Genomic DNA, 27,642 nt, shown 5'->3' with positions numbered 1-27,642 from the left:
AGAACGTTTGTTGACTCAGTTTATAAAGTATAAGTAAAGATAAATAGCTTTATAAATAAAATCAGAGTTTTACTAGAATTGGATTAATTCAGTTCTCCTAAGTTACGTCTTAAAGTGTAAAAGATTTGGCTGGTTCCACCCACATGTAGTATGTCGGTGTGTTGTTGTGATGCAACTCCCAAAGGCCTCATAGTTTTCTTGCTTTGTCAATCATTTCTCTTTCTAGCCAGAACAGTACCCATCCTGTGTTCCTGCTACAATCAGTTGACTCTTCTGTTAGGAATAATAATCTCTCTCTGAATGACCAGTCATTACCTGCACATGACATTTTGTAAGGTTCTTGTTCATGCTGCTGTCGCTGGAGTGGGCCATTCGTGTCATCAGCTGATGATGCACTGATGAGGCGGTGACTCAGGCAGATTTGATGAAGCATTTTAGTCATTACTAGCAAGGAAAGAACTCAGTTCCACACTGTAGAAATCGTGACTGGATGTTCATTTTTCAAAGCAGTAGTAAATCAAATCATTCGCTATATCTTACCAAATATATAATTTATTTTATGTGCATTGTTGTTTTGCGTGCAAATATGTCTGTGTGAGGGTCTCACATTCTGGATATGGAGTTACAAACAGTTGTAAACTGGTCCTCTGGAAGAGCAGCTGATGCTCTTGCAGAGCTTAGAGCTGAGTTTGAATAAACATCTAATAATAAACCAGTTTTAATAAATCATCAGACAAATCTGTCAGTTATACCATGATTTTCATACCAGCCTCCTTAGTGTGTATGATGACAGCTTTTTAGTTTGAGAAATGAACTTAGCATCCTATAATGGTGGAGATAAAGCACCCAGGTTCTTCCAAAGGCCACTTTGGCATCAAAATGTTCAAATGTTTTTATCCTTCTGAGTGTCAGTCCTGGTAGCTTAGCTAAGCAACCAGAAGGAATTCGCAAAAAGCTCAAGCAAAGGGAGGCACAGCTGTGCTGGCTTTGACATTAAACAGAGAGCAACCTCAGTAGTCCATGGGAAAATTAATTACTATGAGTCTCCATTACATTAATGGAGAATATTTCAATAGGGTACTTAGCAGTGGGAAGCAAAATATTCAGGTTGAAGTTAGTAATTGCTTGCTTTTTCCAAAAATACAAATCCATAATGGATTCTGTAAAGAGATATACTAAAAATAATGACAGTCCTGAGACAAAGTGTTAGCCTTTGTATTAATTTGAAATAATATTTTTTTATTTGTGTGTGTGAGAACTTTGATCCAGAGGAGTGAAATACTGTGAGATGCAGATTCATTAATTAGGGGGGAAGCCTCAGACTGGCCCCCATCACTTAACGAGTTGCTGAGCCCCTAGTCTTAGGAAACACCTTGCTTACTCTTTCATATCCAAAGAGGAGCTGGCTATGGCCATGTGGAAGACAATCATCTTTGCCTAGTTTTTAGAATGAAAGTCACAAGCTGAACTTGAACCGCTATGCAGTCCCCTGTTTCTAAACACCTTTTAAAGGGCCTGTTGACAGACAGGGACTCAGTTTCAGACTCAGCAGAGGCATTGGGGGGAAAAGGGTCCAGCGCCGGAGGAGGTTTTTTTCCTACCTTGTGAGATAATATAGCAAGTAGGATTATTTCTCTTCTGCAGAGGAGGAAGGAGAGCACACAGTTACTTGTGTAGTTTTCTGTTTTAAATCAGCTCTGTTGACTGAAATCAGTTTTTCAAGTTTTTCAACATATACCACTTACACCGTGAGGCTCTCTGGTGGTGAGACGGTCACACCTCCTGGGTGCTGTTGAAGGCAAGGAACAGATGAGGACCTGCTCTAACCTGCTTTGGGGACAGGACATGAAGTAGTTAGTGCCACATCCCTCTTCAGTCACACCTGTTGGCTTCAGCCGCGCATAATAGTGTGTCTCCAGTTTTTAAAATACTTTCTATGCACTGGTATTTCTCAGCTCAATTTTCATGACTTTTGAGGCAGTGCCTCACTATGTAGCATAATCCGGGTGTCCTGGACCTCACTATATAGACCAGGCTGGCCTCAAAACCAGAGATTCTCTTGTCCCTCCCTCCCTAGTGCTGGGACTAAGGGTGTGTCCCACTGACACGTGACTTATCAGTTCAATTTTAAGTCTGTTTTAGCTTCTCTGTTATGGAACTTGGGATCTAGATCTGGCCATGTTTTGTTTTGGTTTTGGTTTTTCATCTGTCCCTGCTATTAGTATGAATACCCTACTCTTGTTCATTTCTAAGTCAGGTCTTCTAAAATTACCTTTTAATTTTCCTGTTGTAAATGATTTCTTTGTAGTTTTTTAAGAACAAAACAAAACAATTTCTATCTTATTTGATTTTTGCAAATGCTACAGTAGTTTTGATGTTTTCTGAGTCAAAAGTGCTAGTATGTTTTTCATCAATGGGTCTCTTTCTCTTGAACTGCTTTCTCCACAAATCTGCAGTTGCTTGCTGCGGCCAAGTGAGTTCATACTCTCAGCCTATCTGGTCCACAGTCTGCATTCTGAGAGGTCCTTTTCTCTGAAACACTAGATTGCATTTCATTTTCCTGAAAATTGCAGAGTTTGACCCCATGCCTTGGTTTTCTTGGTATACTTTTGTCCCTTCCTGAGAAGATACGTGTGTGTCTCCCTCAGAAAGGGCATTTTATGATCACAAGGGAAAATGTTTGATGGTTAGTGTGACTGGGTGAGGGGTTTTAAGGAGGGAACATTCACCTGTTAGCCTGGGTTGCTCAGCGGCATCTCCTGCAGCTTTTGGACACCAAAGGACTCTCTGATTGCATCTCTTTGGGCCATGGACTTGTTTCTGGAGCACGTGGGGATGTCTGTCTCTGGCGGCCTCCTGCTTTGTGATGCTGTCTTTGTTTGTCAGACAGGGTCCTCATGCCTTCCCATGATGGCATTTTGTGTCTCTCGGTCTCAAACATATCCCACTTCTTCTTTGACAGCTTCCTTATCCCTGTTCTTTTTGGAAGTCACTGCTCTGATATTGACTGTCAGGTTGACACACTTGTTTTAAAATTCTCTTTGCTTAGAAATACCTCCATCTATTTTTCCTTCCTGTTGCCTTTTTTTTTTTTTTTTTTTTTTTTTTTTTTTTTTTTTTTTGGTTTTTCGAGACAGGGTTTCTCTGTGTAGCTTTGGCTGTCCTGGAACTCACTCTGTAGACCAGGCTGGCCTCAAACTCAGAAATCCACCTGCTTCTCCTCCCAAGTGCTGGGATTAAAGGAGTGCATCACCACCACCCAGCTTTCTGTTGCCTTTTTAATAATTGTGTCTGTGATTTGTTTTTCAAGAAATTAAAAAACAACAACAACAACATTATTTAGTCCCTGCTTCTTTTAAAAAGCTTCTACTAGCTGGACAGAGGTGGTACACACCTTTAACCATAACACCTGCTCTGCACAGTGAGTTTCAGGACAGCTAGTTTCAGATAAACCTCATTCAGGAAAAAGAAAGAAAGAAAACAAAAACAACAACAACAAAGTGACTAGATAGATGATAGATAGATAGGTATGTACATACTACTACTGATAGTTTTTCTTCATTTTCTTTGATTATTTTCTCAAATTCTTTTTATAATATTACTTGGTGTTTGTTTGTTTGCTTGTGTACGTACTTATTGTATATGTCTGAGTTTATATGTGTGCCTGTGCCTTTCTAGGCCAGAGAGGCCATGGGGACCACGGAGCTGGAGCTGATGACTGATTGTGAGCCACCTGAATTGGAAACTAAAAAGGACCCAGACTGAGGTTCACTGCAAGAGCAGCAGATGCTCTTAGAGCTTTTGAGCCATTGCTCAAACCGCCAAATGTCTCTTAGTTAGCATGGCCTGTTTTTATACTGGTTCTTACTTGTCGGGTGATCTTTGGTACCTGTTCTTTATCACAATATGGAATTTTCTACTGACATTTTTATACCATAGTTGACCCCAGGCAACTGACACTATTAAATAGTGTTTCTCAACCTGTGGGTGTGACCCCCTTAGGAGTTGCATATCAGATATCCTGCATATTAGATATTTACATTACCATTCATAACAATACCAACATTACAGCTATGAAGTAGCAATGAAATAATTTTATTGGAGGTCACCATAACATGAGAAACTGTATTAAAGGGTCGCAGCATTAGGAAGGATGAGAACCACTGTTCTAGAAGGTGAAATCTTGGGGAAGGAGAGAATACTATTACTGGTAGGTCTTACTGTACCATTCGAAATCAAGATACCAGGTGTCTTAGTTTAGGTTTTATTGCTGTGAAGAGACACCATGACATAGCATCTCTAATAAAGGAAAACATTTAATTGGTGCTGGCTTATAGTTTCAGAGGTTTAGTCCATTGTTATCATGGTGGGAAGCATGGTGGCTCGAAAGAGCTGAGAGTTCTACATCCAGATCCTCAGGCAGCAGGAAGACCAAATGACACTGGGCCTGGCTTGAGCTTCTGAAACCTCAACGCCTGCCCCTACAGAGACACACTTCTTCCATCAAGGCCACACCTACTCCAACAAGGCCACACTTCCTAATAGTGCCACTTTCTATGGCCAAGCATTCAACCATATGGATCTATTGGGCCATTTCTCTTCAAACCACACCAGCCTTCCCAGCAGGGGAAACCTCCTTTGTCAGTATCCCCAACCTTCCTCTAGGGAAAACAGAACCTAGGATGCTATACCTAGAATTCAGAATGTTTCTTAGTTTTCTGGAAAGTAAAATTCTGTTCCTCTGAAAGAGCAGAAAAGGGCCTCACCCTGGTACATGTGTGGAGCAGTCAGGCCTCCTCACCCTGGTACATGTGTGGAGCAGTCAGGCCTCCTCACCCTGGTACATGTGTGGAGCAGTCAGGCCTCCTCACCCTGGTACATGTGTGGAGCAGTCAGGCCTCCTCACCCTGGTACATGTGTGGAGCAGTCAGGCCTCCTTGCATCCTGATTACCATGGGGAAGAAGGGAGCCTTCTTACCCACACAAGTTTCCAGGCTGCATCCACCTTCTGGTTCTGACTCCTATTTTAGGACGTATGTTTCAACCACTCACTAACTTCTTCAACTGCATCTGTCCTCCAAGCACAGGACTCACTTTCCATTGTCCTATTTATTGATAGCTTTGCAATATGATTTTAAGATCAGAAGATAGAAGTAAATATATATATAAATATATTTTTCTGAGTTGCTTTTCAGATTCACAAAAAGTCTACCCAAATCTTCCCTTTCCAAGAAATAATATATTTCATAAAAGTACTAACTGTTTTAATCTTAAAATTATCAGTAACATATGAGATGTTTTCTATAAAGACTTCATATTATACATCTCAGTGGAAAGTATATATATCCATTTCCCTTAACTGCAGTTTTAAGTATCAATATTTTTCTGTACTTTGATCCATAATAATGCCTATTTTCTTTAGGAATTTATTTATATATATTTATAAAAACAAGCAGCATTGTTACTGACTTGTTTTTAATGTATTGCCTTAGTCATTTTCCTATTGCTGTGAAGAGACACCATGACCAAGGTAACTTATAAAAGGAAACACTTAACTGAGGTCTTGCTTACAGTTTAGAGACTTAGACCATGACTACCATGGAAGGGGGAGCATGGCTATAGGCACGCCTGGTTCCAGAGAAGCAGCTGAGGGTTCACATCATATCCTCAAGTTGGAAGCACAGAGGCAGAGGCAGAGACAGGGCCTGGTATAGGCTTCTTTTAAATTTAATCATTTAAATGCATTTTATACATCAAACATTAATAATATTGAGTATTTACAGAATCAAATAATACATAAAAAGTCTATTCAACTTTTATATTAATATCCTTCCATACCCTAAAAATATATTAATGAATATTTAATGGAATCCGTAACTGAGGATCCTATATCTAATGTTGAATACTAAATTGTTTCAAAACATACAAATTTACTTTGGGAATTAAGCATGGTAAAAGAGCACAAAAAGTAAAAATGAATCATTAAATAATATATTCAAAAGCCCTTATACCACCTGATATAGTGAGAGAGTATTTAAAACACATTATGTATCTATGTACATTGTCTAACAATCAATTCACTTAAAAAAGATTATCAGTGTTTCTAGGAGAGAAATTACTTTATCATTAAGTATATTTTAAAAATTTCAAAATAGTAAAAACTCTTTGAAGTTAAACATTAAGAAAATGGTAATTTCAAGCACAGTGAGAAAAATTATATTTCCATGATGTTTGTAGAAAATGATTTTAATATTTTGAGCTGCTAATATAAAACCAAGCAGAACTATTATTTTAAGTTATATTTCATTGTATGTCTCCCCTTTCATTTCTGATTTTATTAATTTGGATACTGTTTCTATGCCCTCTGGTTAGTCTGGCTAAGGCTTTATCTATCTTGGTGACTTTCTCAAAGAACCAGCTCCTGGTTTTGTTGATTCTTTATATAGTTCTTTTTGTTTCTATTTGGTTGATTTCAGCCCTGAGTTTGATTATTTCCTGTCATCTACTCCTTGGGTGTATTTGCTTCTTTTTGTTCTATAGCTTTCAGGTGTGCTGTCAAGCTGCTAGTGTAAGCTCTCTTCATTTTCTTTTTGTAGGCACTTAGAGTTATGAGTTTTCCTCTTACCACTGCTTTCACTGTGTCTCATAAGTTTTGGTATGATGTGTCTTCATTTTCATTAAGTTCTAAAAAGTCTTTAATTTTTTTATTTCTTCCTTGACTAAGATATCATTGAGTAGAGCATTATTTAGCTTCCATGTATATGTGTGTTTTCCATTGTTTTTGTTGGTATTTAAGACTAGCCTTAGTTTGTAATGATCTGATAGAGTGCATGGGATTATTTCAATCTTCTTGTATCTGTTGAGACTTGTTTTGTGACCAATTATATGGTCAATTTTGGAGAAGGTACCACGAGGTGCTGAGAAGAAGGTTTATTCTTTTGCTTTAGAATGAAATTTTCTATAGGTATCTGTTAGATCCATTTGGTTCTTAACTTGTGTTAGTCTCACTGTGTCTTTGTTTAGTTTGTGTTTCCACGATCTGTCCATTGATGAGAGTGGGGTGTTGACGTCCCCCACTATTATTGTGTGGGACGTGATGTGTGCTTTGAGCTTTAGTATAGTTTCTTTTATGAAAATGGGTGCCCTTGCATTTGGAGCATGGATGTTCAGAATTGAGAGTTCTTCTTGGTGGATTTTTCCTTTGACCAGTATGAAATGTCCTTCCTTAACTTTTTTGATAACTTTTGGTTGAAAGTTTGATTTTATTCAATGTTAGAATGGCCACCCCAGCTTGTTTCTTGGGGCTGAACCTTTTACTCTGAGGTAGTGTCTGTCTTTGTCACTGAGGTTCGTTTCCTGTATGCAGCAAAATACTGGATCCTGTTTCCATATCCAGTCTGTTAGTCTATGTCTTTTTGGGGGAATTGAGTCCATTGATGTTAAGAGATAATGAGGAAAAGTGATTGTTATTTCCTGTTATTTTTGTTGTTAGAGGTGGAATTGTGTTTGTGTGACTATCTTCTTTTGGGTTTATTGAAAGATTACATTCTTGTTTTTTCTAGGGTGTAGTTTCCCTCCTTGTGTTGGTGTTTTCAATCTATTATCCTTGGCAGGGCTGGATTATGGAAAGATATTGTGTAAATTTGTTTTTGTTATGGAATATCTTCATTTTTCCATCTGTGGTAATTGAGAGTTTTGCTGAGTATAGTAGCCTGGGCTGGCATTTGTGTTTTCTTGGGATCTGTATAACATATCTCCAGGATCATAGTCTCTGGTGAGAAGTCTGGTGTAATTCTAATAGGTCAGCCTTTATGTTACTTGACCTTTTTCCCTTACTGCTTTTAATATTCTTTCTTTGTTTAGTGCATTTGGCGTTTTGATTATTAAGTGACAGGAGGAATTTCTTTTCTGGTCCAGTCTATTTGAAGTTCTATAGGCTTCTTGTATGTTCGTGGGCATCTCTTTCTTTAGGTTAGGAAAGCTTTCTTCTATAATTTTGTTGAAGATATTTACTGGCCTATAAGTTGGGAATATTCGCTCTTTTCTATACCCATTATCCTTAGGTTTGGTCTTCTCATTTTGTTCCAGATTTCCTGGATGTTTTCAGTTAGGAGTTTTTTGGATTATGTATTTTCTTTGAATGTTGTGTCAATGTTTTCTATGGTGTCTTCTGCACCTGAGATTCTCTTCTATCTCTTGCATTCTGGTGGTGATGCTTGCATCTATGACTCCTGATCTCTTTCCTAGGTTTTCTAACTCCAGGGTTGTCTCCCTTTGTGATTTCTTTATTCTATTTCCATTTTTAGATCTGGGATGGTTTTGTTCATTTCCTTTCCCTGATTGATTGTGTTTTCCAGTAATTCTTTAAGGGATTTTTGTGTTTCCTCTTTAAGGGTTTCTAGCTGTTTACCTGTATTCTCCTGTGTTTGTTTAAGAGAGTTATTTATGCCCTTCTTAAAGTCCTCTATCATCATCATGAGAAGTGATTTTAGATCTGAATCTTGCTTTTCTGGTGTGATGTTGTATCCAGGACTTGCCATGGTAGGGGAATTGGGTTCTGATGATGCCAGGTAACCTTGGTTTCTGTTGCTTATGTTCTTAAGCTTGCCTGCTGCCATCTGATGATTATGCTACCTGCCCTTGCTATATTACAGAAAGGACTGAAGCCTGTCCATCCTGTAACCCTGGTTGTGTCCTCAGAGTTCAGCTGTCTCTGGGATCCTGTGATTCTGGGATTGTGTGATCCTGAGATCCTGTGTGTGTCAGAGCTCCTGAGAGTCAAGTTGCTTCTGGGACCCTGAGATCCTGGTGTGACCAAGCTCTTGGGATCCTGGGATCCTGGGATCTGGTGTTGTGGTAGATGTTATGTCCTCCTCATCTCTGATCCTATGGTCCTGTGTGTGTTAGAGTACTTGGGAATGGAGCTTCCTCAGGGTGTTGTGATACTTGTTCTGGAGTTTGTGCCCAAGGCCTGCTCTGGGCACCAGCCCAGACAGGAAGGAACCCATGCTACTGGTTGGGTGGAGTTCTGGTTTAGGCTTTTAAAATCTCAAAGTTCACCCCCCAGTAACACATCTTCTCCAACAACGCCACTTCCCCTAGTTCCTCCCCAAACAGCTTTACACACTAGAGAGGAACCAAGCATTAAAACAAATGAGCCTATAAAGGCCATTCTCATTTAAGCCACCACTTGTATAACTAGATCCATCATGGGGTAGCATCATAGATAGTTTCATATTTCTCTTTTGTTATGTAAAATTTCCTCGCTATGTGTTTACCTTGTGCCTTATTATTCCTTTTTGGAATTTTGGGTTTTTGGGGGTTTTTTGTTTTGTTTTTATTTTGTCTTTAACAGTGTCATTCATGTAGATAATTGATTCTGTCATTTTAACCTCACTTCTTCCTAAGCATAAGCAGCCCTCCTGTTTTTATGTTCCACAGCAAAGAATCAGTAGATCTTCAAGGAGTGACACAGGCTCCTGAGCCCTTACCCTTCCATGATAAATAGTGATGGGCACAATCTTACCAGTTTTTCACTGCTATGTCATATCTAGAAGACACACCTCCTCACTCTTCAGGTTGTCTACTCTTCACACCCCATATTCTTTAACATTCCCTGACCATGGGCTGGGTTATAGGGATCTCCCATTTAGGACCCACCACGTGACTGTCCTGTCCACTCAGCGTCTTAGCAAGCTATGCATCTCTATATTAGCCGTTGCCTAGCACAATAGCAGCTTTTCTGGTGAAGTCTGAGAGCAGTGCTAACCTATTACTATAAACATGAGTATTAGAATATAAGCATGAGTATTTAAAAGCAATTTGACCATATATTCATCTAGCAAAATGGTACTAACGGATGCCTTCCCCCTGGGGCTCACCAGCTCTTGATCACTTTTACATTAGTGGGCATGATCGCTCCTGTGAATCAAGCCTTGAATCCAAGAAGAAAGTAGTTGGTTACCCCATGACATTCATGCATTACTTCAACGATGGGATGGACTTAGACACACACACCCTTCCTCCTCTCCTCGGTGTTCACAGTAATTATGGTGTTCCTCAAGTAAGGAGAGCCATTTATCCTGTGACAAACGAAAACACTTCAGACAGATAGAAGAAACCTCAGTGTTTATATGCAGTAGAGGGAGCATGAGTTAATGTGAACATAGAGTCGAGTGTAGACAAAGAAGCCTGGGAAGCAGTAACTCCACAAACATCAAAACTTCCTGTGTGAAATAAAACAATGAAAATAAAAGATAACTTACTATGGAAACCAGAAGGTTTTAAAGAAATTTAACATATAAATTATCATTACTTACTTTGTGGTGTAACTGATGTAATAACTTTCTATTTTCAGCAAATGATGTGAGTATCATTTTTAATGTTATTTTGACATTATTTTGATAGGGAAGGAAGGAAGCTTTGAGAGCTAACTAACCTTAAACTATGCTTCATACTCTTTGCATGTGAATAATAAATGACTTTATTTCTGATTCTTGGCCTGATGCCTTCAAACTATCTGCTTATTAGGTAGGCAATGAATCTCTATTCCCCTCTTCAGTGTGGTATCTATGATTTCTCCCAGGAGAGGTATTCTTTAGGGCTTTGAGTCTAGGAAAACTGATTTGTAGGATGGAGAAATTGCATTATTTTGAGCCTACATACATAAGTATGTATTTTTAATAACTGCATACTACCTTCCTTGTAAAAGACAAGTTGCTAAAATGATAAGTCAAAGACAATGTATTCTGAATGTTGGCTGCTTTTGACAAGCAGCTCTTCTAGACATTATGGTCATTGTCGATAGTCTGCAAATTCCCATTAAGCTTCTTCTTCAAACATTAGCGCTCCAAAAAAATGGCTATTTTGGGCAGGCTGATGATTTTGTACTTTTAATTTGTAAGTTTTCCATTGCAAATAAATTAATCATCTCCTCATCAACTATCTGTGTTTATATTCTTGATGATGAGCCATTGCATCTCTTTGCTGTCTTTCTGATGCAGTTCTTACTCCTTCTTGATAGATTGGGTTTAGTAAGGAAGAAATGGCTTTGTCGTTTGTATAGTGGGTGTATTTTGGGTGTCTTTCATCTTACTTGTAAACTAGTTTACTCTCTGAAGCTTTACATTTTTATGTAATTAAATTGATCAGTATTGTCTTTTATGGGCTTAGTTTGGTTTCTTGCCATGCTTATACTGTGTTTACTCAGGCTTCCTTCTAGAATATTTATTGTCTTGTAATGACTGAAAGATTCATACATTTCAGAAGACTCAAACTGACAAACAATCTAAAATTAAAATATATAAAGTACTTCAGTATAACGTTTTATTGTAAAAAGTAATGAATCACATATATTATAATATGTAATATGTGATATATAACTGTTTAAAGTATAAATATATGTGTGTATATATGTATGTATGTATGTATGCATGTATGTACGTATGAACATATGTAACATATATTCAACTAAAAGATAGGTGGCTGATAACTAGTACTGTTCACTAAAAGACCACTTCCCCTTACCTTGGTGACCCGTAACAGTATCAACTGTGACCACTTTATAATGTATCTTAAGAGATACTATGGTTATTTATAAGAAATCGTTTTGGAGCTCAGTGGTTAAGAGCACTAGATCTTCTTCAGAGAAGATACATGTTAATTCCCAACCCTTACACAGAGGCTTCCAACCATTTATAACCACAGTCCTAGGAGATTCACTGCCCTCTTCAGGATTCTGCCAACACTAGACATGCATGTGGTGCATAGACGTACATGCAGGCAAAACAATAAAAGTATGCAAATTATAAAACATGAAAGACTGTTTTTAATGGTATGGTTCAGGGGTGTGTTTCTAGCAAGGTAGTGTACTTTAAAAAGAATATCTTACTTTATATTTACTTCAAACGTCTTTCTTTCTGCTCTTCCCATCTCCCTGACCCGGCTCCCTGCTCTTTGGATCACCTCAGCAGTGTCAGCGAGTGTCTCATTTGCTGTTTGAAGATGTTGCATGTGACTCCTCTTTTTCTTTTGCTGACAGTATTTGAGGATATGTAGGATGAACCTGTAGAACTGTTGATGCATCTTTGGGAAGGCAGTGACTTGTGTTTAGATAATTAGTTGATAGTTTCAAAAGCATCTTTTATCTCAGGTTGTGAGTGAAGTATTTTAAATAATTGAAGTGATTTATTAGATATTAAGTATACTGTGTAAATCAGAAGAAAGGACGAGAGGCTTGTGCCGAGGGTTGAAGTTTTACAGAAGAAATATTCTTGTGACTCTGTGTTCTGCTTTGCGTTGCCCAGGTTCACTTTGATGGCTGGAGCAGTTGCTATGACTACTGGATTGATGCAGACTCTCCAGATATTCACCCTGTGGGCTGGTGTTCCAAGACCGGGCACCCTCTTCAGGCTCCGCTAAGTAAGACGCACTAAATTAACGTGATCAATGTTTCATTTCTTGAATAATGTGCTTTATTTTTGTCTCCTCTATCTCCACTTCTTTCTATTTTTCTGATTTCTCCTCATTCGATTGTCACTAGCAAGCATACACACATACATGCACAAAATTATAAAAGGAAAAAAATTTATGTTGCCTAAAGAAGTATGGTGTTTTGAGCTTTATTTGCAACTAAACATAACCTTTTGAAATTAATACTTATTTCTAGAGGATAATTTATCAGATAATTAAGGTTTTAGTATCAAATAGTCTAATAGTGACCTTATTCTGTAGCCTTGAAAATGTTATCACTGGCAGAAATTGAAGAAAATATAAAAGCGACCACCCTCTGCCTTATGACTTACATTACATGTGAATCTGCAGTTTCTTTAATAAAGATTTCAATCCAATTCAATAAAAAAGCATATGGGTGGGGTGGGTGGGGTGGGTGGAGTGTATACCATGATCTCAATTTTAAAGAATATATACATTGTATGAGAAAACTATGGGAAATACAGTATACTGTAGTCAGGGGTCTTTTTTTTAAATAATGTTTTTCTTTATACAGTGAGTAACTTTATTTATGTGAGCTATATGCAGACTGAGGGTGCATTGTAACACAAGTATATATTTATAATTGCAGAATGTCTAAAATAAAACAGTTGGAAAAAGGTATTAGTTCAATAAACTATGGCACATAGTTTACATAGATAACATAGTCTTAAAGAATATCAATATTGTAAAACATGAAAGAGAAGTTCAAAACCAGAGGAGACTATTTCAGATATGCATTTGTGTTATGCCTTTTATGAAGCAAAATGAAAATCTGAAATATAGTCATGCTTTGAAATATTGGAGCTACATCTGGGAGGGCATTCACCTGCACATGTGGATGAGGCCGAGTATGGTCTGAAATGCAGAAGAGCTGCAGAGATTTGTAATGGTTCTGTGCATTCCAGCCCGGGTTGCTTAGCTGGCTCAGGCAGTTCCAACATGATGTTGTATTCAACAATCTAGTGTTTGGCGCTTTCACATTGAATATCCTTGTGCGATTTGTTATTTGATAACAGTTCTTTCAAATTTTCCTATCAAGGCAGATTTAAATACCTCTGTTGTCTGACATCTTAAAAGAAGGTTATTTCAAAATTTACCATTTTAGTATTAAAGAAAACTAAGCTTTGGGACAAAGTAAACCATGGGGGAATCTTATAAACACAGAGATGCCTAAAACATTTTAATTTTTTTACAATAACTACTTGTGTTTCTATAGTATACATTGTTTCAAAAATGGAATTTTGTTTTGTTTTCTTGTTTTATTTTTCCTCTACCCTATTCTCATCCTACACATTTAAATCTTTAGCTTGCTGCTCAACTTTGTCATACTTTAGTTTTTTAACTTCTCTTTTTATCTCTTTTTATCCTTTAATCTTTGTTACAGGCCCTGCAGAATTAATGGAGCCGTCAGAAACTGGGGGATGTCCAACTCTAGGCTGCAGGGGGGTTGGCCATTTTAAAAAATCGAGATACCTGGGCACTCAGAGGTATGTGCTTGCCATTGAGACTTTTAAGCATGGTCATACGGAGGGGGCCTGTGCCTGAATGTAGAAAATGCTTCCCTTCTATAAGAAACAGAAGTGAACTGATTTGATATTCAGAGCCAAAAGAAATGTGGTTACCATGGAGACTGTGCAAAAATGAAGGATATATCTAAAGTTGAATCTTCGTGAAAGAACACACATTCACTGTTTAAAATAGATTTACTTTAGTTATTTTGGGTTTTTTGTTTTTGTTATTTGTTTGTTTGTGGTTTTGTTTTGTTTTGTTTTGCAACTTGGTTAGTTTTACAGATCCATGGCTTCTAAAATAGTTATTTAAACTTTGCCACTAATATTGAAATGAGGGCAGACCCTTTTGAAATTATTTAGCCCAATATGATATGGTCAAGTGAGTTCACGGTTTGAATAAAAAGATAAGCTATTGTAGATTCACAGGGAACATCAGAAAACCATACTATCAAATGGAAGGACTTAATGGTCAGAAAAATGATTTTTTTTCTCCCAATATTTTTTCTTACTTGTATATAACTTAAAAAGCAAAACAACAAAACCAAAAGTATAATTAAAAATTGATGTTCAGGCGATTTGGGGATCTTCATAGATATTTAAAAATATTACTGAAATGCTGACAAATTCTTATGATCTAGGGGGGGTTTAGGGACAAAAGCATCTCCCATCTGAGTGTGAATTAGAATGGTAGTATTATTTATATAAATGATGAACCATGCTAATTAGATTACTCATTGAGAAAACTTTCTTATTTATCTAGTCCATATGTGTGGTTCTTAGAATTTTGAAACTGCAACTCAGTGAGGTGGCTCAGTAGGTAACTGCTGCTGAGCCTGACATCTTCTGCTCTCCCAGAGGCCACATGGCAGGAGAGAAGCAGCTCCTGAATGTAGTCCCTGACCTCTGCACACAGGTGACCTCCGCACACAGGTAGTGGCACCTGTGTGTCCTCCCTCTAACATTACTCCTCGGAGAGTTAGTAAGAATTGTGAAACTAGTGGATTATTTTCACTGGGTGAACTTTCCCTGTATCTCTGCATCTACAAGTGTTATTTAGCAAAAAAAAAAAAAAAGAGGTTCATTCTATGTTCTAGAATAAAAAGTACACAGAGACAGGATGATGATTCCATTTGCAGACACCATTTTTAAATCCTTTTCGCCACTTGCATGGCTACAAACCAAAGATATAACATGAAATTAAACTCTACTGGAGACATCGTAGGAGCCTTTAGCTGTGCCTCATCAAGGCAGCTGGCAGCTGGATCACCTTGCAGCTAATAACATCAGGCTGAGGGCAAGATGCGGCTCCCGCATGTGCAAAACTCCCATCCTAATTTCGGAAATCTTTTTGATCAGTGGCTTCTTTTCAAGAACAGTTTTTTTCAGTCAGAGCATGTAATGTTTAAAGATTGTTCTGTTGCTTAATGGGTCAGCCAGCTTTCAGAACAACACTCTTTCTGGTATTGGAACTGTCCCTTTCCCACAAGCTGTATGGAAAGTGGGAAGCATGTGATGCCCTCGGGGACCGTGTAGTATCTATGTGCGTAGTAACACACATAGTAACACTCCTGGTGAGGAGATCTGATGGGTCTCGTCTTGATCTCTTTCATCTCAGTGCCCCTCACAGCCCTTGCTCCATGAACACCCCACACTTAGGTTCTTGACTACACAACATCATTGTAAGTATAAGATACAAAATCATAATTAAAATGATGATCTTTGATTCATCTACTATAAAGTCCCACAATGTTCAGTAGACTGGAGGCAATTTCCTCAAATTATGAAAAAAAATTTCTTTAACTGGGAAAATACTGACATATTGTTGGGATACAGTTGGCTGTTTAAAATGTGCTCTTGGCTCTGGAAGGAAACCCACCATATTGCACTTTGCCTAGGCTCATTGACATGTCCCTAGGTCCAAGTAAGTGTGGCAGTAAAGCCTAGAGAGACGACCATGTCACATCACCTGGCAGTCATCATGATGGCCTCCCCCTTAGGCTCCTCCAGCCCAGCTGCTCCCACAATTTAGTGGTTGTCTTTGGGGAATTTCTTGATGGCCTGAGTATGGCAGATGGTGTTGTATTTGTCATTAGAAGGGATGAATTATGGGAAGACTCACAGAATAACTTATGCAGAAATGAACTAAGGAAACTTTGGATAAGTGAGACCTTGCTAGAGAACTGTTCTTTGTCTTGAAGGAGTGGGAGAGTGTAGTTTATAACTGAAAAGACAAGGCTTGACCACAAAGCTCTATTATCATAGTCTTGTGCGTGCGGGACGTAGCTACTTTGTCCTGTGCAGATTTAGTGGGCTGGGTCTCTGGACAGGAAAAAAACCAGCTACGGGAACCAATGGCAGCTCGAGGCTCTGCTGTTCACCCGTCCCAGCCTGGGCACAGGTGTTCTACATTCCTTGGACAGTCTGTACAATTTACAATGTGCAGCCCTGCTTCCTAGGCAGGAATTAATACTTAGCAAACCCAGCCTGTTTTCCATCTCATCCACCCACTTGTGGACTAGCTCGCTGCAGCATACATATTCTCTGAAAGGTTTGTTTCACCTGGCAATTATTTCTGTCCTTGTTGAGAATGCTGTGCTTAGGAAAACATAATGAGAAAATTCTCTTCGGATTAATTTACTGAGAAACTGAATACATCAAAACCTCCTCCAGTTCAGATAGTTTCAGGGGATATGTCATTCCAAGTTCTGCATCCTGCCCACACCTGGCTGGCTGCCTCCTTACTAAGCTACCAGTTGCCTCATTCAAAGTCTCTGTTTATATTAAGCAGAACTAGCTTTGGAAGTTTGTACCCATGAAGTCTTGCTTAGTCCAAGCACCCCAGCAGGATCCCGTGCAGTGTTAGAATTTTGAATGTGGTCAGATTTTTTTCTTCATGGCTGGCTCATGTTATCAAATGAATAGACTCATTTTGCCGAACTATTTCATTGCTGTGTAACCTGAGGCAAAAAGGATTTTTACTTAAATATCTAATAGTAAACTTTCCGTGGTTATTGGTTTGCTCAAAATTTATTTACCACTAATCATTCTTACCTCAGAAATGTGTGTGCATGTATGTGTGTATGTATGTGTGTGTGTATGTATGTATGTATGTATTTAGTGTCTCTTCTGCTCAAGTTCTTGAAACACATAATAATAAATAAGCCACTCTGGCATCTTGCATGTCACAGACTGTTTCTTGGTCTGCATCATGGGATGGCAGAAGATGTTGACAATCTGTTAACCTTCCCTGCATTTCTGTCACCTACACTCACATCAATCCCTGTCACTTCTCTAAATTAGAGATTACCCAAAGGCTTCAAATGGGCACAAGATAAAGTTTTGAACTACTGAGTGTGGTCTGCTGTGTCAACCTTGAACTCCTGACTGGTGCTGCCATCCTTCCATGTGTCTCTTGCTTCCAGGCATCTCAGCTTCTAGCTCTGCCAGGCTCATTCTCCCACTTGTTGCACTGCTTCTTCTTCCGAAGTGTGGGGAAGTAGATGTGGACAACTTTGTCCCAACCCTTAGGGATTTATTCTTCTCCTAGGAAAGCCCTTCCTCACTGCCAATAAAGCATGCTCATGCGCTCTCTTGGTGTACGTTACGTTACTTATTTGTGTGATTAGGCATTTCCTATCTTCCCCTACACTACACTCACTGAGTCGTGGATTTTTACCTCCTCACATTATTAAGTTTCTAATGCCTGCAAAGGTCACTAACATGATAGATACTGTATTGATAGGTACTTGTTGAGGAGGAGGAAACTGATGATTGAAGTCACTTAACCATTTTAAACCCTAGTGAGTCATGTGAAGCATCTTTTTATTGAGTCTTGGGAAGATCACAATAGTGTGCATAGGTACAGCACAGTGCTTAATGTAGTGTACACGCGCCATCGAGCGTTCTGGGTTTTTGTTGTGATGGATTGACATTACATAAATTCATGTTAGTGTGTGATTGTGTGTTATCAGTTTTGCTTAAGGCACAACACATACTTACTGAAATTTGCATTTTGCTTGCAAGGTATCTGTGATGATTTTGTGTCACTCTTAGAGTTAGCAGCGAGCATCCCAGACTCTTCTCTTCTTTCCCCTGGAGAGTGTCTTAGCTTCTCTCAGTTGAAAATACATACACTGTGTTTAAAAAGTCCCCCTAGGTGATTATGAATAAGTCCTTTATCATAGAAACTGAAGAAAAGAAAACAAAGCGTACCAATATAATGTACCTAATGTCTAAACCATTTCCACACTTAAGAAGGCCTCTCTCAGCAAAGGGGCAAGATAGGAAGTCAACAGGAGAGCTTGATGTATCAGGAAACCTCGTTCCCAGATGCCTGAGAGACTGAAATGCTAAGGCCCAGGCCAGGCATCTGTTAGCCAATGTCACTAGTGACCTTAACACTTAGTGACCTTAGTTTCTTCTGCCTAGTTCACAGGAGTTATTACTGCACCTGAGAGCGCGACCTCTAAGTGTAGATAGAAAATGTTGGCTCACAACCCCTTTCACATAAGGGGAATTAGTTAGTATTTGGGTGTCCTCTAGGAAATCTGCTGTAACTGCAGTCCCAGGGTAGTATTGTTCCATGGGGACATTGAAAGTTAGTAAGTGTTATGGGGGAAGTTAACTAGCTACAAAAATCACCTGAGTGGATAGTTCTTGCAGCTGATTATTCCCAGAGATATGCATAGGCCTTGCCTTTAAAAAGCACAGATGAATTCTCTGACTGTCCCTCATCTCAAAGCTTACAGCAGAGTCCTTGAAATCAAGTGCATGAATGTTTTCTATCAGAATGAACTTAAATTATCTGGAAAGGTATATCTTACTGCTGTGTCTTTAACCCTGCATTTATGTTAGTGTGTGATACACACATACATATGTAACATACTTGGTTCAACTTTAGACTCTTACATTCACTAGCATACAATTCTCATTGATATAATTATGATCTAATGGGAATGCACTTTTCTTTTAATCTGTTAGTGGTGCCAACTGTCCTTATTCAGAAATCAACTTGAGTAAAGAGCGCATCTTCCCAGACCGCCTAAGTGGTGAGGTGTCTCCATCTACTACTCCATCATTCCCAAGAAGTAAAAGGACAGACACCAGTGAGAGCTCCTCATCTCCTGAAACCAGGTAATTAATTGATGAGACTTATGTTGTTCAGAAACAACCTCGTTGACTAAGTTGTTGTCTTGTATGCATTACATTTGGTGGCAATATTTTCCTGTGGTAAATATGCACCTAATTTAGCCAGGTTGGTGATGTACTTCCAGAAACCTAGCACTTGGAAGTTAGGTTCAGGAGATCAGGAGGTTAACTACTCAGTGTAAGGATCTGCATGAGATCCTGCCTCAGAAACAAAACAGAAAAGCACTTGATGTAGTGAGAAACAACATAGAGGTCCATACTTGGACGAGCCCTTTCATTGGTCCTAACATACTTGACCAAGAGATCTAAGAATCTGTCTTCCTAAGATCCTTGAGTGCTTAACTGAACTTGGCAGTCATAGTGTGCACCAAGCTGCAGGTGAGGATAAAGCCAGAGAATTGCTTAGTTCCAGATCCAGCCAAGCAGCATAGTGAGGTTTCATGTCAAATAAATAAGTAAGCAAGTTCAAATTCAACCCTGAACTGAGTGTGACTCGGCCCAGAAGCTATGTCTAGAGACACAGGAGACAACCTACTTTTTCCTGATGTGTTTACTTACTCTTTTAAGAAAATGCCAGCTTTTGTAAAAACTCGTCATGTTATGGTTTGAATTGTGTATATGTGCATTATACTGTTTCTGTGGGTCTTGTTTGACTGTAAGAGAAATGGCCAGAGGTACTTATGTCCAGCTCTTGTAGCCACAGTGATCTACTTCAGGCTGAGGTTGGTCAGGAGTTAATGGTGCCAGAGTGCACTCTTGTGGTGTAGACAGAACTCTCGCCTTCTCAGAGCCCTTGTTCTTAAGATTTCAGACTTTGTCTTAATTGGCATTTCTATTGCCGTGATAAAAGATTATAGACCAAAATCAACTTGGGGGCAAAAAGGTTTATTTCAGTTTTCAGTTCCACCCCACAGTACATTCCTGAGGGAACTCATGGCAGGAACTCAAAGAGGGCAGGAACCTACAGTCTGGAACTGAGCCAGAAGTCATTGCAGAATGATGCTTACTGGCTTGCTCCTTGTAGCTTGCTCTGCTGGCTTGCTTGCTTTCTTTCTTTCTTTCTTTCTTTCTTTCTTTCTTTCTTTCTTTCTTTCTTTCTTTCTTTCTCTTTTTCTTTCTTTCTTTCTTCCTTTCTTTTTTCTTTTTCTTTTTTGAAATGAAGCATTTTTTTGACTTTTATTGTTCTAATACATTAACAGATTTCTAAGGTCAGGTTTCTGGCTGTCAATCGATATCTCCAGGCTTGTCCTCAGCCCTTGCTTCTGCTGCCATCCTGAACCCTCCTATCCTGTCCTGGTGGTGGTGAGACTCGATGGGGAGGTGTTCTTTCTGGAGAGTAGGAATAAAGAACTGACCTAAGCTGCCTGTTTCCTTTCCTCGGGCTCTCTTTTGCTTCTCATACCTTCAGCTCTTTGGTTTCTTTTTCCGTGTTTCCTAGCCCTGTTTTATGATTCTGTTTTGATTCATCACATTTTTCTCTGTGTAAAATAGTGTATTTAATTATATGCTGTCTCTGGATTTATATATATATATATATATACCTGCATAGTCTAAGATCAAACTTGAACAAGTATTTAAATTACATTGGAAACCACTGCAGTGAGGTTGTTTAAGAAAACAAACTCAGAACTAGGAAAAAGATGGAGAAAGAGAACTGATCCTTACACCAGTGATTCACCGCTTAAATGAAAGTTGTGTTTATAATTTATTTCTTTAGGCTTCTTTTGGCAATGTAATCCAGTCTGGCTTTGATCTTATGGTCTTCTTTTCTCAGTTTCCTAAGTATTGGATTTACAGTTGTGTGCTAACACATTTGGCATATAATTCTAGTTTAAAAGGCTGTCCAGTTCTTAGTCTTTGAAGACATATACATGTGGTTTTCTTGGGTGTTTGCATCTTTTGGTTTTATTCAGCTGCCTCTCGTATACGTCCCAGGACTCCCAGCCCAGCAGTGGCATTAGCCACAGTGACCTGAGTTGTCAATCCAAAAACTGTGCTGTGAGCTTGCCCACAGGCCAATCTGATGTGGGGTCCATTTTCTCAATTGAGGTTTCCTCTCCCCAAATGTTGGTTGTAAATACTGATGGACTAAACATTTCCTGGGATTGCCTCTGCTCCCAGCTATGTTCTTGGCTCTGTGCTTCATCCTTCATGGAAAGCAATGTAACAGAAGAGAGAAGCATTGCAAACCCTTGAGCTTACATCTTTACTTCTCTATAGACCATGCCTTTGGCCTGTAATCTTTCACTTGTCTCTTTGATTCTTCTTTCCTTTCTTTCTTTCTTTCTCTTTTCTCTGAGCAGCATTTCCAAGCTCTCAGAGCCTCCCTCCTCCGGTTAGAAGTCTTCTAGGTATAAATTAGGAGCTGGGGAAATTTTCAGGTGTCTTAGCTCTTGGGGCGGAGTCTGAACTGTATAGCTGTTGTGTGCACCAAAAACTCTGTTTGAGTTAAAACACAGTCCTGATGCCAACCTGCTATGACACCAAGGCAACCATTGAAAGTATGAGAAAAAGATGAGTGTTACTGCAAGTTGTCCATGAAGTTGTCGGAACGCTATCATAAGGAATTTCATTTTATCTCTCTTTTTTTTCCTTAAATTATTTATTATTTATTATTTAAATGGGATACATTTTGTACATCAAACATATTAATAATATTAAAATTTGTTCATCTTTTATATTCATATCCTTTCATACCCTAAAAATATCATTATGAATATTTAATGGAATCTATAACTGAGGATCCTATATCTAATGTTGAATACTAAATTTTTTCAAAACATACAAATTTTCTTTGGGAGTTAAATATAGTAAAAGAGCATAAAAAGTAAAAATGAATCATTAAATAATATATTCAAAAGCCCTTATACCACCTGACATAGTGAGAGAGTATTTAAAATACATTATGTATCTGTGTACATTGTCTAACAATCAGTTTACTTAAAAAAGATTATCAGTGTTTCTAGGAGAGAAGTTATTTTATCAGTAAGTATATTTTAAAAATTTCAAAATAGTAAAAACTCTTTGAAGTTAAACATTAAGAAAATGGTAATTTCAAGCACAGTGAGAAAAATTATATTTCCATGATGTTTGTAGAAAATGATTTTAGTATTTTGAGCTATTAAATATAAACCAAGCAGAACAATTATTTTAAGTTGTATTTTGTTGTTATGTCTCCCCTTTCATTTCTGATTTTATCAATTTGGATACTGTCTCTGTGTCCTCTGGTTAATCTGGCTAAGGCTTTATCTATCTTGTTGATTTTCTCAAAGAACTGGCTCCTGATTTTGTTGATTCTTTATATAGTTCTTTTTGTTTCTATTTGGTTTCCTTTGCACAGACCACCTTGGCCAGTTCATATTGTCCACTAGTCTCTGAGCCAGTGTGCTAGGTATTCTGTTCTCCTTCATCTGCCCATTCTGTGCCATAGGAGCAGGCAGGCCAGTGTGCTAGGCATTCTGTTCCCCTTCATCTGCCCATTCTGTGCCATAGGAGCAGGCAGGCCAGTGTGCTAGGCATTCTGTTCTCCTTCATCTGCCCATTCTGTGCCATAGGAGCAGGCAGGAAGAGTGTTCTGCCAAGAAAGCTGGAGTTCTAGAACAGGGATTTCATCTCCGTATACAGGAAACTTATCAGAGTACCGGAAACTGGGATAGAGTGGTTTCTCACCTCTTAGAGGAGAAGAATAATGGTCCCCCAATTAAGAAAAGAATTTTTAATAAAAGTAAGGTAGTTAGGAATGTGCAGGCAGAGTCTTCATACCCAACTTTCTCAAGGAAGGACAGGTTGGAATAAGCCCATGGCGTGAAGCATGCTCTTCATCATCCTGGAACAGGGTGTGCCTTCTATTTTTAAGAAACCCAAATGTAAGCATTAAAGACTTTGGTTCTACTTATAGATTCTTGGTGTTTGGGGAGACCTGGTTCTAGTCTTGCCCCTGTAAATGTCGACATGATGTTTCAGTGTATAAAATACCAGACCTATCCCTGGTCAGTGCTACAGACCATCTAACCTGTCAGCCACTCAGCTGGTGCTTGGCTTGTAGCATGTTCATAAGGATGCTGACGACCCCTCCCTTATGTCTGGATGCACTCGCTGTTGGGTTCTGTTGACCTCTGTGACCTCACTGGTTCTGTTTGTCCATCTGCTTGACTGCTTATGTTCTAGCAGACTGTCTGGGGCTGCTTCCACCTCCCACTCCAGCTAAGGAATCAGAATGTGAACACAGGAGGAGGGCCTGTCATGTAGTTACTTTTAAGGTTTCTATGATTCCAACTTAATGAACAGTCACTAGTTATACTTGGGATAGAAAAACTGATCATTTTGCTTTTCTTTCGGAGTACAATTTGACAGATTTGGGTATAAAGGAACTTTTGGGCTTGAAAATACTCTTTTTCTTTTCTATCTTTGTTCTTTTTTAGAAAGATGTTTTAGTTGCATTTTAAGACATAAATAATTGGTATTGTATCGAACATAGACTACTAAAGTTTTTCTTATGTTTAAGTAGTCCTTTTGTTGTTTTTGTTTAGTTGTTTGTTTTTGGTGTTTCAAGACAGGGTTTCTCCATGTAGCCCTAGTTATCCTAGAACTCACTCTGTAGACCAGGCTGGCCTCAGAGATCTCCTGCCTCTGCCTCCTGAGTCCCAGAATCAAAGGCATTCTCACTTTAAAACAATTTACTTTTACTTTGAAGAGTATTTATGCTTTATTAAAATAACAAGAAAGTAACTTTCATTGTCAGTCAGGTACTTCTGGTCAGGAAATCATACAAACTCAGAATAGTCCAGGGCTTAACTTTCAATTTTTGTTTTATTATTTTTTTTAACTTTTCAAAAAAAAATCAATCAGTTTTTAAATCTAACTTCCTAGCTCCTAAAAGAGTTAGAAGTTATGAATTTATTTCTTTGACTCCAATTTTAAATTATTTCACGATAGTGTGTATTTTTTCCTAATACTATTAATATAGACATCAGGTTACCCTTTTTTTCCCACTAGTCACAATATTGGGATAGATTTTGTAGACACAAAAAATTATGTCTGGCTTAGTACAACAAACAAGTTAGAAATTTGAGTCTGTTTAGCATGTAGCAAGTTGACTCTGACATGTCATAATTAGAAAGTATGACTTCACTGTGCCTAGTTTTGTGGGTGTTTCATGTTGCTTTTGCATATTTTTGTGGTACCAGGGATTGTGGTACCAAGTGCCTGGCTGAGCTGTATTCCATTGGCAGTCTGGTTTGGTCTTAGGTTTTAGGGATTTTTTTGATGGTGGCTGGGGGGTCTCACTATGGAGGTCCATGCTAGCTTTGAACACACTCTGCAATGTAAATCTCCTGGCTTGGCCTCCTGAGTAGCTAGGATTACAGGTGTGTGTAATCGTGCTTCACTGCTCTCCTGTTTCTATGGAGAAAGTTTTCCGTCAATGCTTCAGGTCCTTTGTCGGCCATCAGTCCACCCTCTTGTGTGTAGTGAGATCTTTTAGAACTGGTACAGTCCTAGATTAAACAGGTTCAGGATGTTCTGAAGAAACATGGATTCCTCAAAGTCTTCATTAGGAGTTCTCTGAATGTCTTAGGAAATATTTGCATTGCGTAAAAACTGATTCCACCTCATTTTCAAATAGGTGCTAGTCTTCAACAGTTACAAGATGTTTTAGTAGAAACTAAGACAGGAGCTCAGGTTCAAATGAGATTTCATGTGTACTCTTGAAAATAATCTTTGTAAAATATAATGAACATGTATTGCATGCTTCTGCTGATAGTGAACATGTATTGCATGCTTCTGCTGATAGTGAACATGTATTGCATGCTTCTGCTGATAGTGAACATGTATTGCATGCTTCTGCTGATAGTTTCGTTGTGTTACTACGTCAGAGTTTCAAATGGAGGTGTGCCTTTGGAATAAAGCTAAGAATTCTTTTTGTGTTAGACTAATCTGTTTAATTGTATTTGCCTTGTTCTTGAACCTTATTAGTAAGGCTCTACATTGTGTAGCCAGATACCACACTACAACACTGTAGACTATGCTTTATTGTGACCTTCAGAAAAGAATACATTAGGCTAAACAATCTTAAATCCTATAAATTTCTATTTTCAAGAGTGTATGTACTACATACCTTTTGTCCTTAATTTCAGGGTCAGAGTTTCAAATTAAACTTTTTAATAAATTGTTTCCATTCAAGTATTCAAGGCCTGTTTATGAAGAGTTAATTCACTCCTATTCAGAAAGATATTCACTTCAGTGGAATTGACCTCACCAGGAAAAGCTTGCCAGTGTTGGAATGCCTGCTAGTGGGTCAGTCTCAGCTTCAACCCCAGATCTCAAAGCTGAGCAATGTAGAGTGATTTAATTAAATACATGATACAAACTCAACATTTTTTGGTCTTCTGACTCTTACCAACAAGTACAAGTGTTATTCCTCCTGAAGGTGTATTCCAAGCTGTGGTTGGGATATGTGGTGGCCATTCCTTCCTGAGTGGTTCATCTTCATAGAATTCTCACCATTAAAAGCCTACCTAAGTGACCATGAGGAAAGTGGGTTCTTATGTCTGCCGTTGGTATCGGTTACGTTAGTCTTTAAGAAAAACAGTTGCTAAGATGCTGTTTTGAAATGCTTTAAAATTCTTCTGTCATAAAATACTGACATAACTATTTTTCTCAGGGAAAAGCATGCCAATAACGTCAAAGAAGATTCTGAAAAGAAAAAAGAAAATGAAGTAAAGACATCAGCCGAAGCCAAAGGTAGCCATTACATTACCATGTCATTGTTGGTTATTGCCATAAATATTCAAGAACCATAAATTGCTCCGTAGCCCAGGGATATAGTTCCAAGGCAGCGAAGTATCTAGAATCCAGAGGACAATGGGCTTGACTCTCCCACACCACAGAATAAGTAAAAGTAAATAGAAACAATTGGAACACAACAATCACATTTTACTGGAGATAAACTTGGTTTGTTTTTCCCCTTGTGGAAAACAAGAGAGGGGTCTTCCTCAGGATCCAGACACTGAGGGACTTGCAATAGCACAGATTCAGCTGTAGCCTGTGTTCATAGTTTCTATTACATACTGGTTCAATATCAGACGTAAGATTTGCAAAGAGGTTCTCTTTGATTCTTGCCACACATCTTCTCTAGTACTGTTAGCTACACTTGCTTCAAGTGTGTTTTGAAATCTAAACAGATTTCAAAATCTACATTGTTGCTGTAAAAGAAGCACAAAATGAAAAGAAAATCACTTGAACAAATGTTTGCTGGAGTTAGTTGTCAGCAGCATTAAGAAGGTTAAGTAGCACTGTGCTAATAGAATCAGAGTGGTATATGCTTCTAGTATTATCTCCAAAGACTTCAGAAGTCATCACCAATGTTGGAGCTTCATGTTCGTTACCTGACAGAGTGGCTGTTGGTTTTCCTATGAAGAATGCAGAGTCCTAGCAATGAACTATGAGGCATATTACTCCCCATTTGAAAATAGACGGAACTGTATTGACGGAGTGAGATGCCAGTGTTAACGGATCCAAGCAAGCAGAAGGTTGACTAGGACATGCATTTGTAAAAGACTTACATATGGCAAGCGATCAGAAGACAAATGTGGAGCAATCTAACCTGTTGCTCTAGTATAGAGCAAAACCTTGCTATTCATCTAAGCCACCCTTGTGTGTATTTAGTTCAAGTGTTTGCTAAACTCTTGGGGATATCTGGGGTTACGTTTTTAGCTTATCTACCTTCTCCCACCTTTTTCTTGAGTATTGGAGGTCAAACCCGTGTTTTTGCACTTCCTAAGCAAACACTCTGCTACAGAGCTACATCCAGCCCCTCCCCCCAATTGCTAAGCAAAATAGTTTTAAATAATTTAAAAGGAATAAAAATGTGGGGTCTTTGTCATAGAGGATCAGGAGAGAAGCCGCCACTTTCAGTTTACCTCAAATAGCCTGTTACTTAGAAATGGAACATCACAAATTTGGTCTTAAATGGGGTAGGACATTTACTCTTGTCAGATCCATTTAGGACCCAGTCACATCTATGGAGGGGAGAAACTCGGGGTGTCTGAGCATTTAGGATTCCTCACTGGCCTGACAATCCTTGTCTTTTCCTGCTCTGAGCATTTTAGAAACAGTCATTTGCTGGGTTCCCTGCAAGCTTTCAAGGCAGGCTGAGAAAAGTTCTTGTCTGCACAGTGTGATGCAGTGCGTGTGGAGAAGGCCTGCCTGTGCTGACTCCTTGTCTGCACAGTGTGATGCAGTGTGTGTGGAGGAGGCCTGCCTGTGCTGACTCCTTGTCTACACAGTGTGATGCAGTGCGTGTGGTGGAGAAGGCCTGCCTGTGCTGACTCCTTGTCTGCACAGTGTGATGCAGTGTGTGTGGTGGAGAAGGCCTGCCTGTGCTGACTCCTTGTCTGCACAGTGTGATGCAGTGCATGTGGAGGAGGCCTGCCTGTGCTGACTCCTTGTCTGCACAGTGTGATGCAGTGTGTGTGGAGAAGGCCTGCCTGTG

General features: G+C 38.8%; 1 protein-coding gene across 7 annotated transcripts in view; it reads left to right on the top strand.

The window, feature by feature from the left end:
• The window catches only part of L3mbtl3 (L3MBTL histone methyl-lysine binding protein 3), a 103,988-nt gene that overhangs the window by 68,123 nt on the left and 8,223 nt on the right, over positions 1–27,642 (top strand). For all 7 annotated transcript variants that reach the window (XM_031380655.1, XM_031380652.1, XM_031380653.1 and 4 more), the window contains 4 exons: positions 12,306–12,420; positions 13,877–13,979; positions 18,984–19,136; positions 25,813–25,892. In XM_031380655.1, the coding sequence (XP_031236515.1) occupies positions 12,306–12,420; positions 13,877–13,979; positions 18,984–19,136; positions 25,813–25,892 (451 nt within the window). The remainder of the gene's footprint in view (positions 1–12,305; positions 12,421–13,876; positions 13,980–18,983; positions 19,137–25,812; positions 25,893–27,642) is intronic.

This window comes from Mastomys coucha, unplaced genomic scaffold, assembly GCF_008632895.1.
Source record: "Mastomys coucha isolate ucsf_1 unplaced genomic scaffold, UCSF_Mcou_1 pScaffold2, whole genome shotgun sequence".
NCBI classification, from domain to species: domain Eukaryota; kingdom Metazoa; phylum Chordata; class Mammalia; order Rodentia; family Muridae; genus Mastomys; species Mastomys coucha.
Note: the sequence above shows the minus strand (reverse complement) of the source record. Positions and strands in the feature narration are given on the sequence as shown.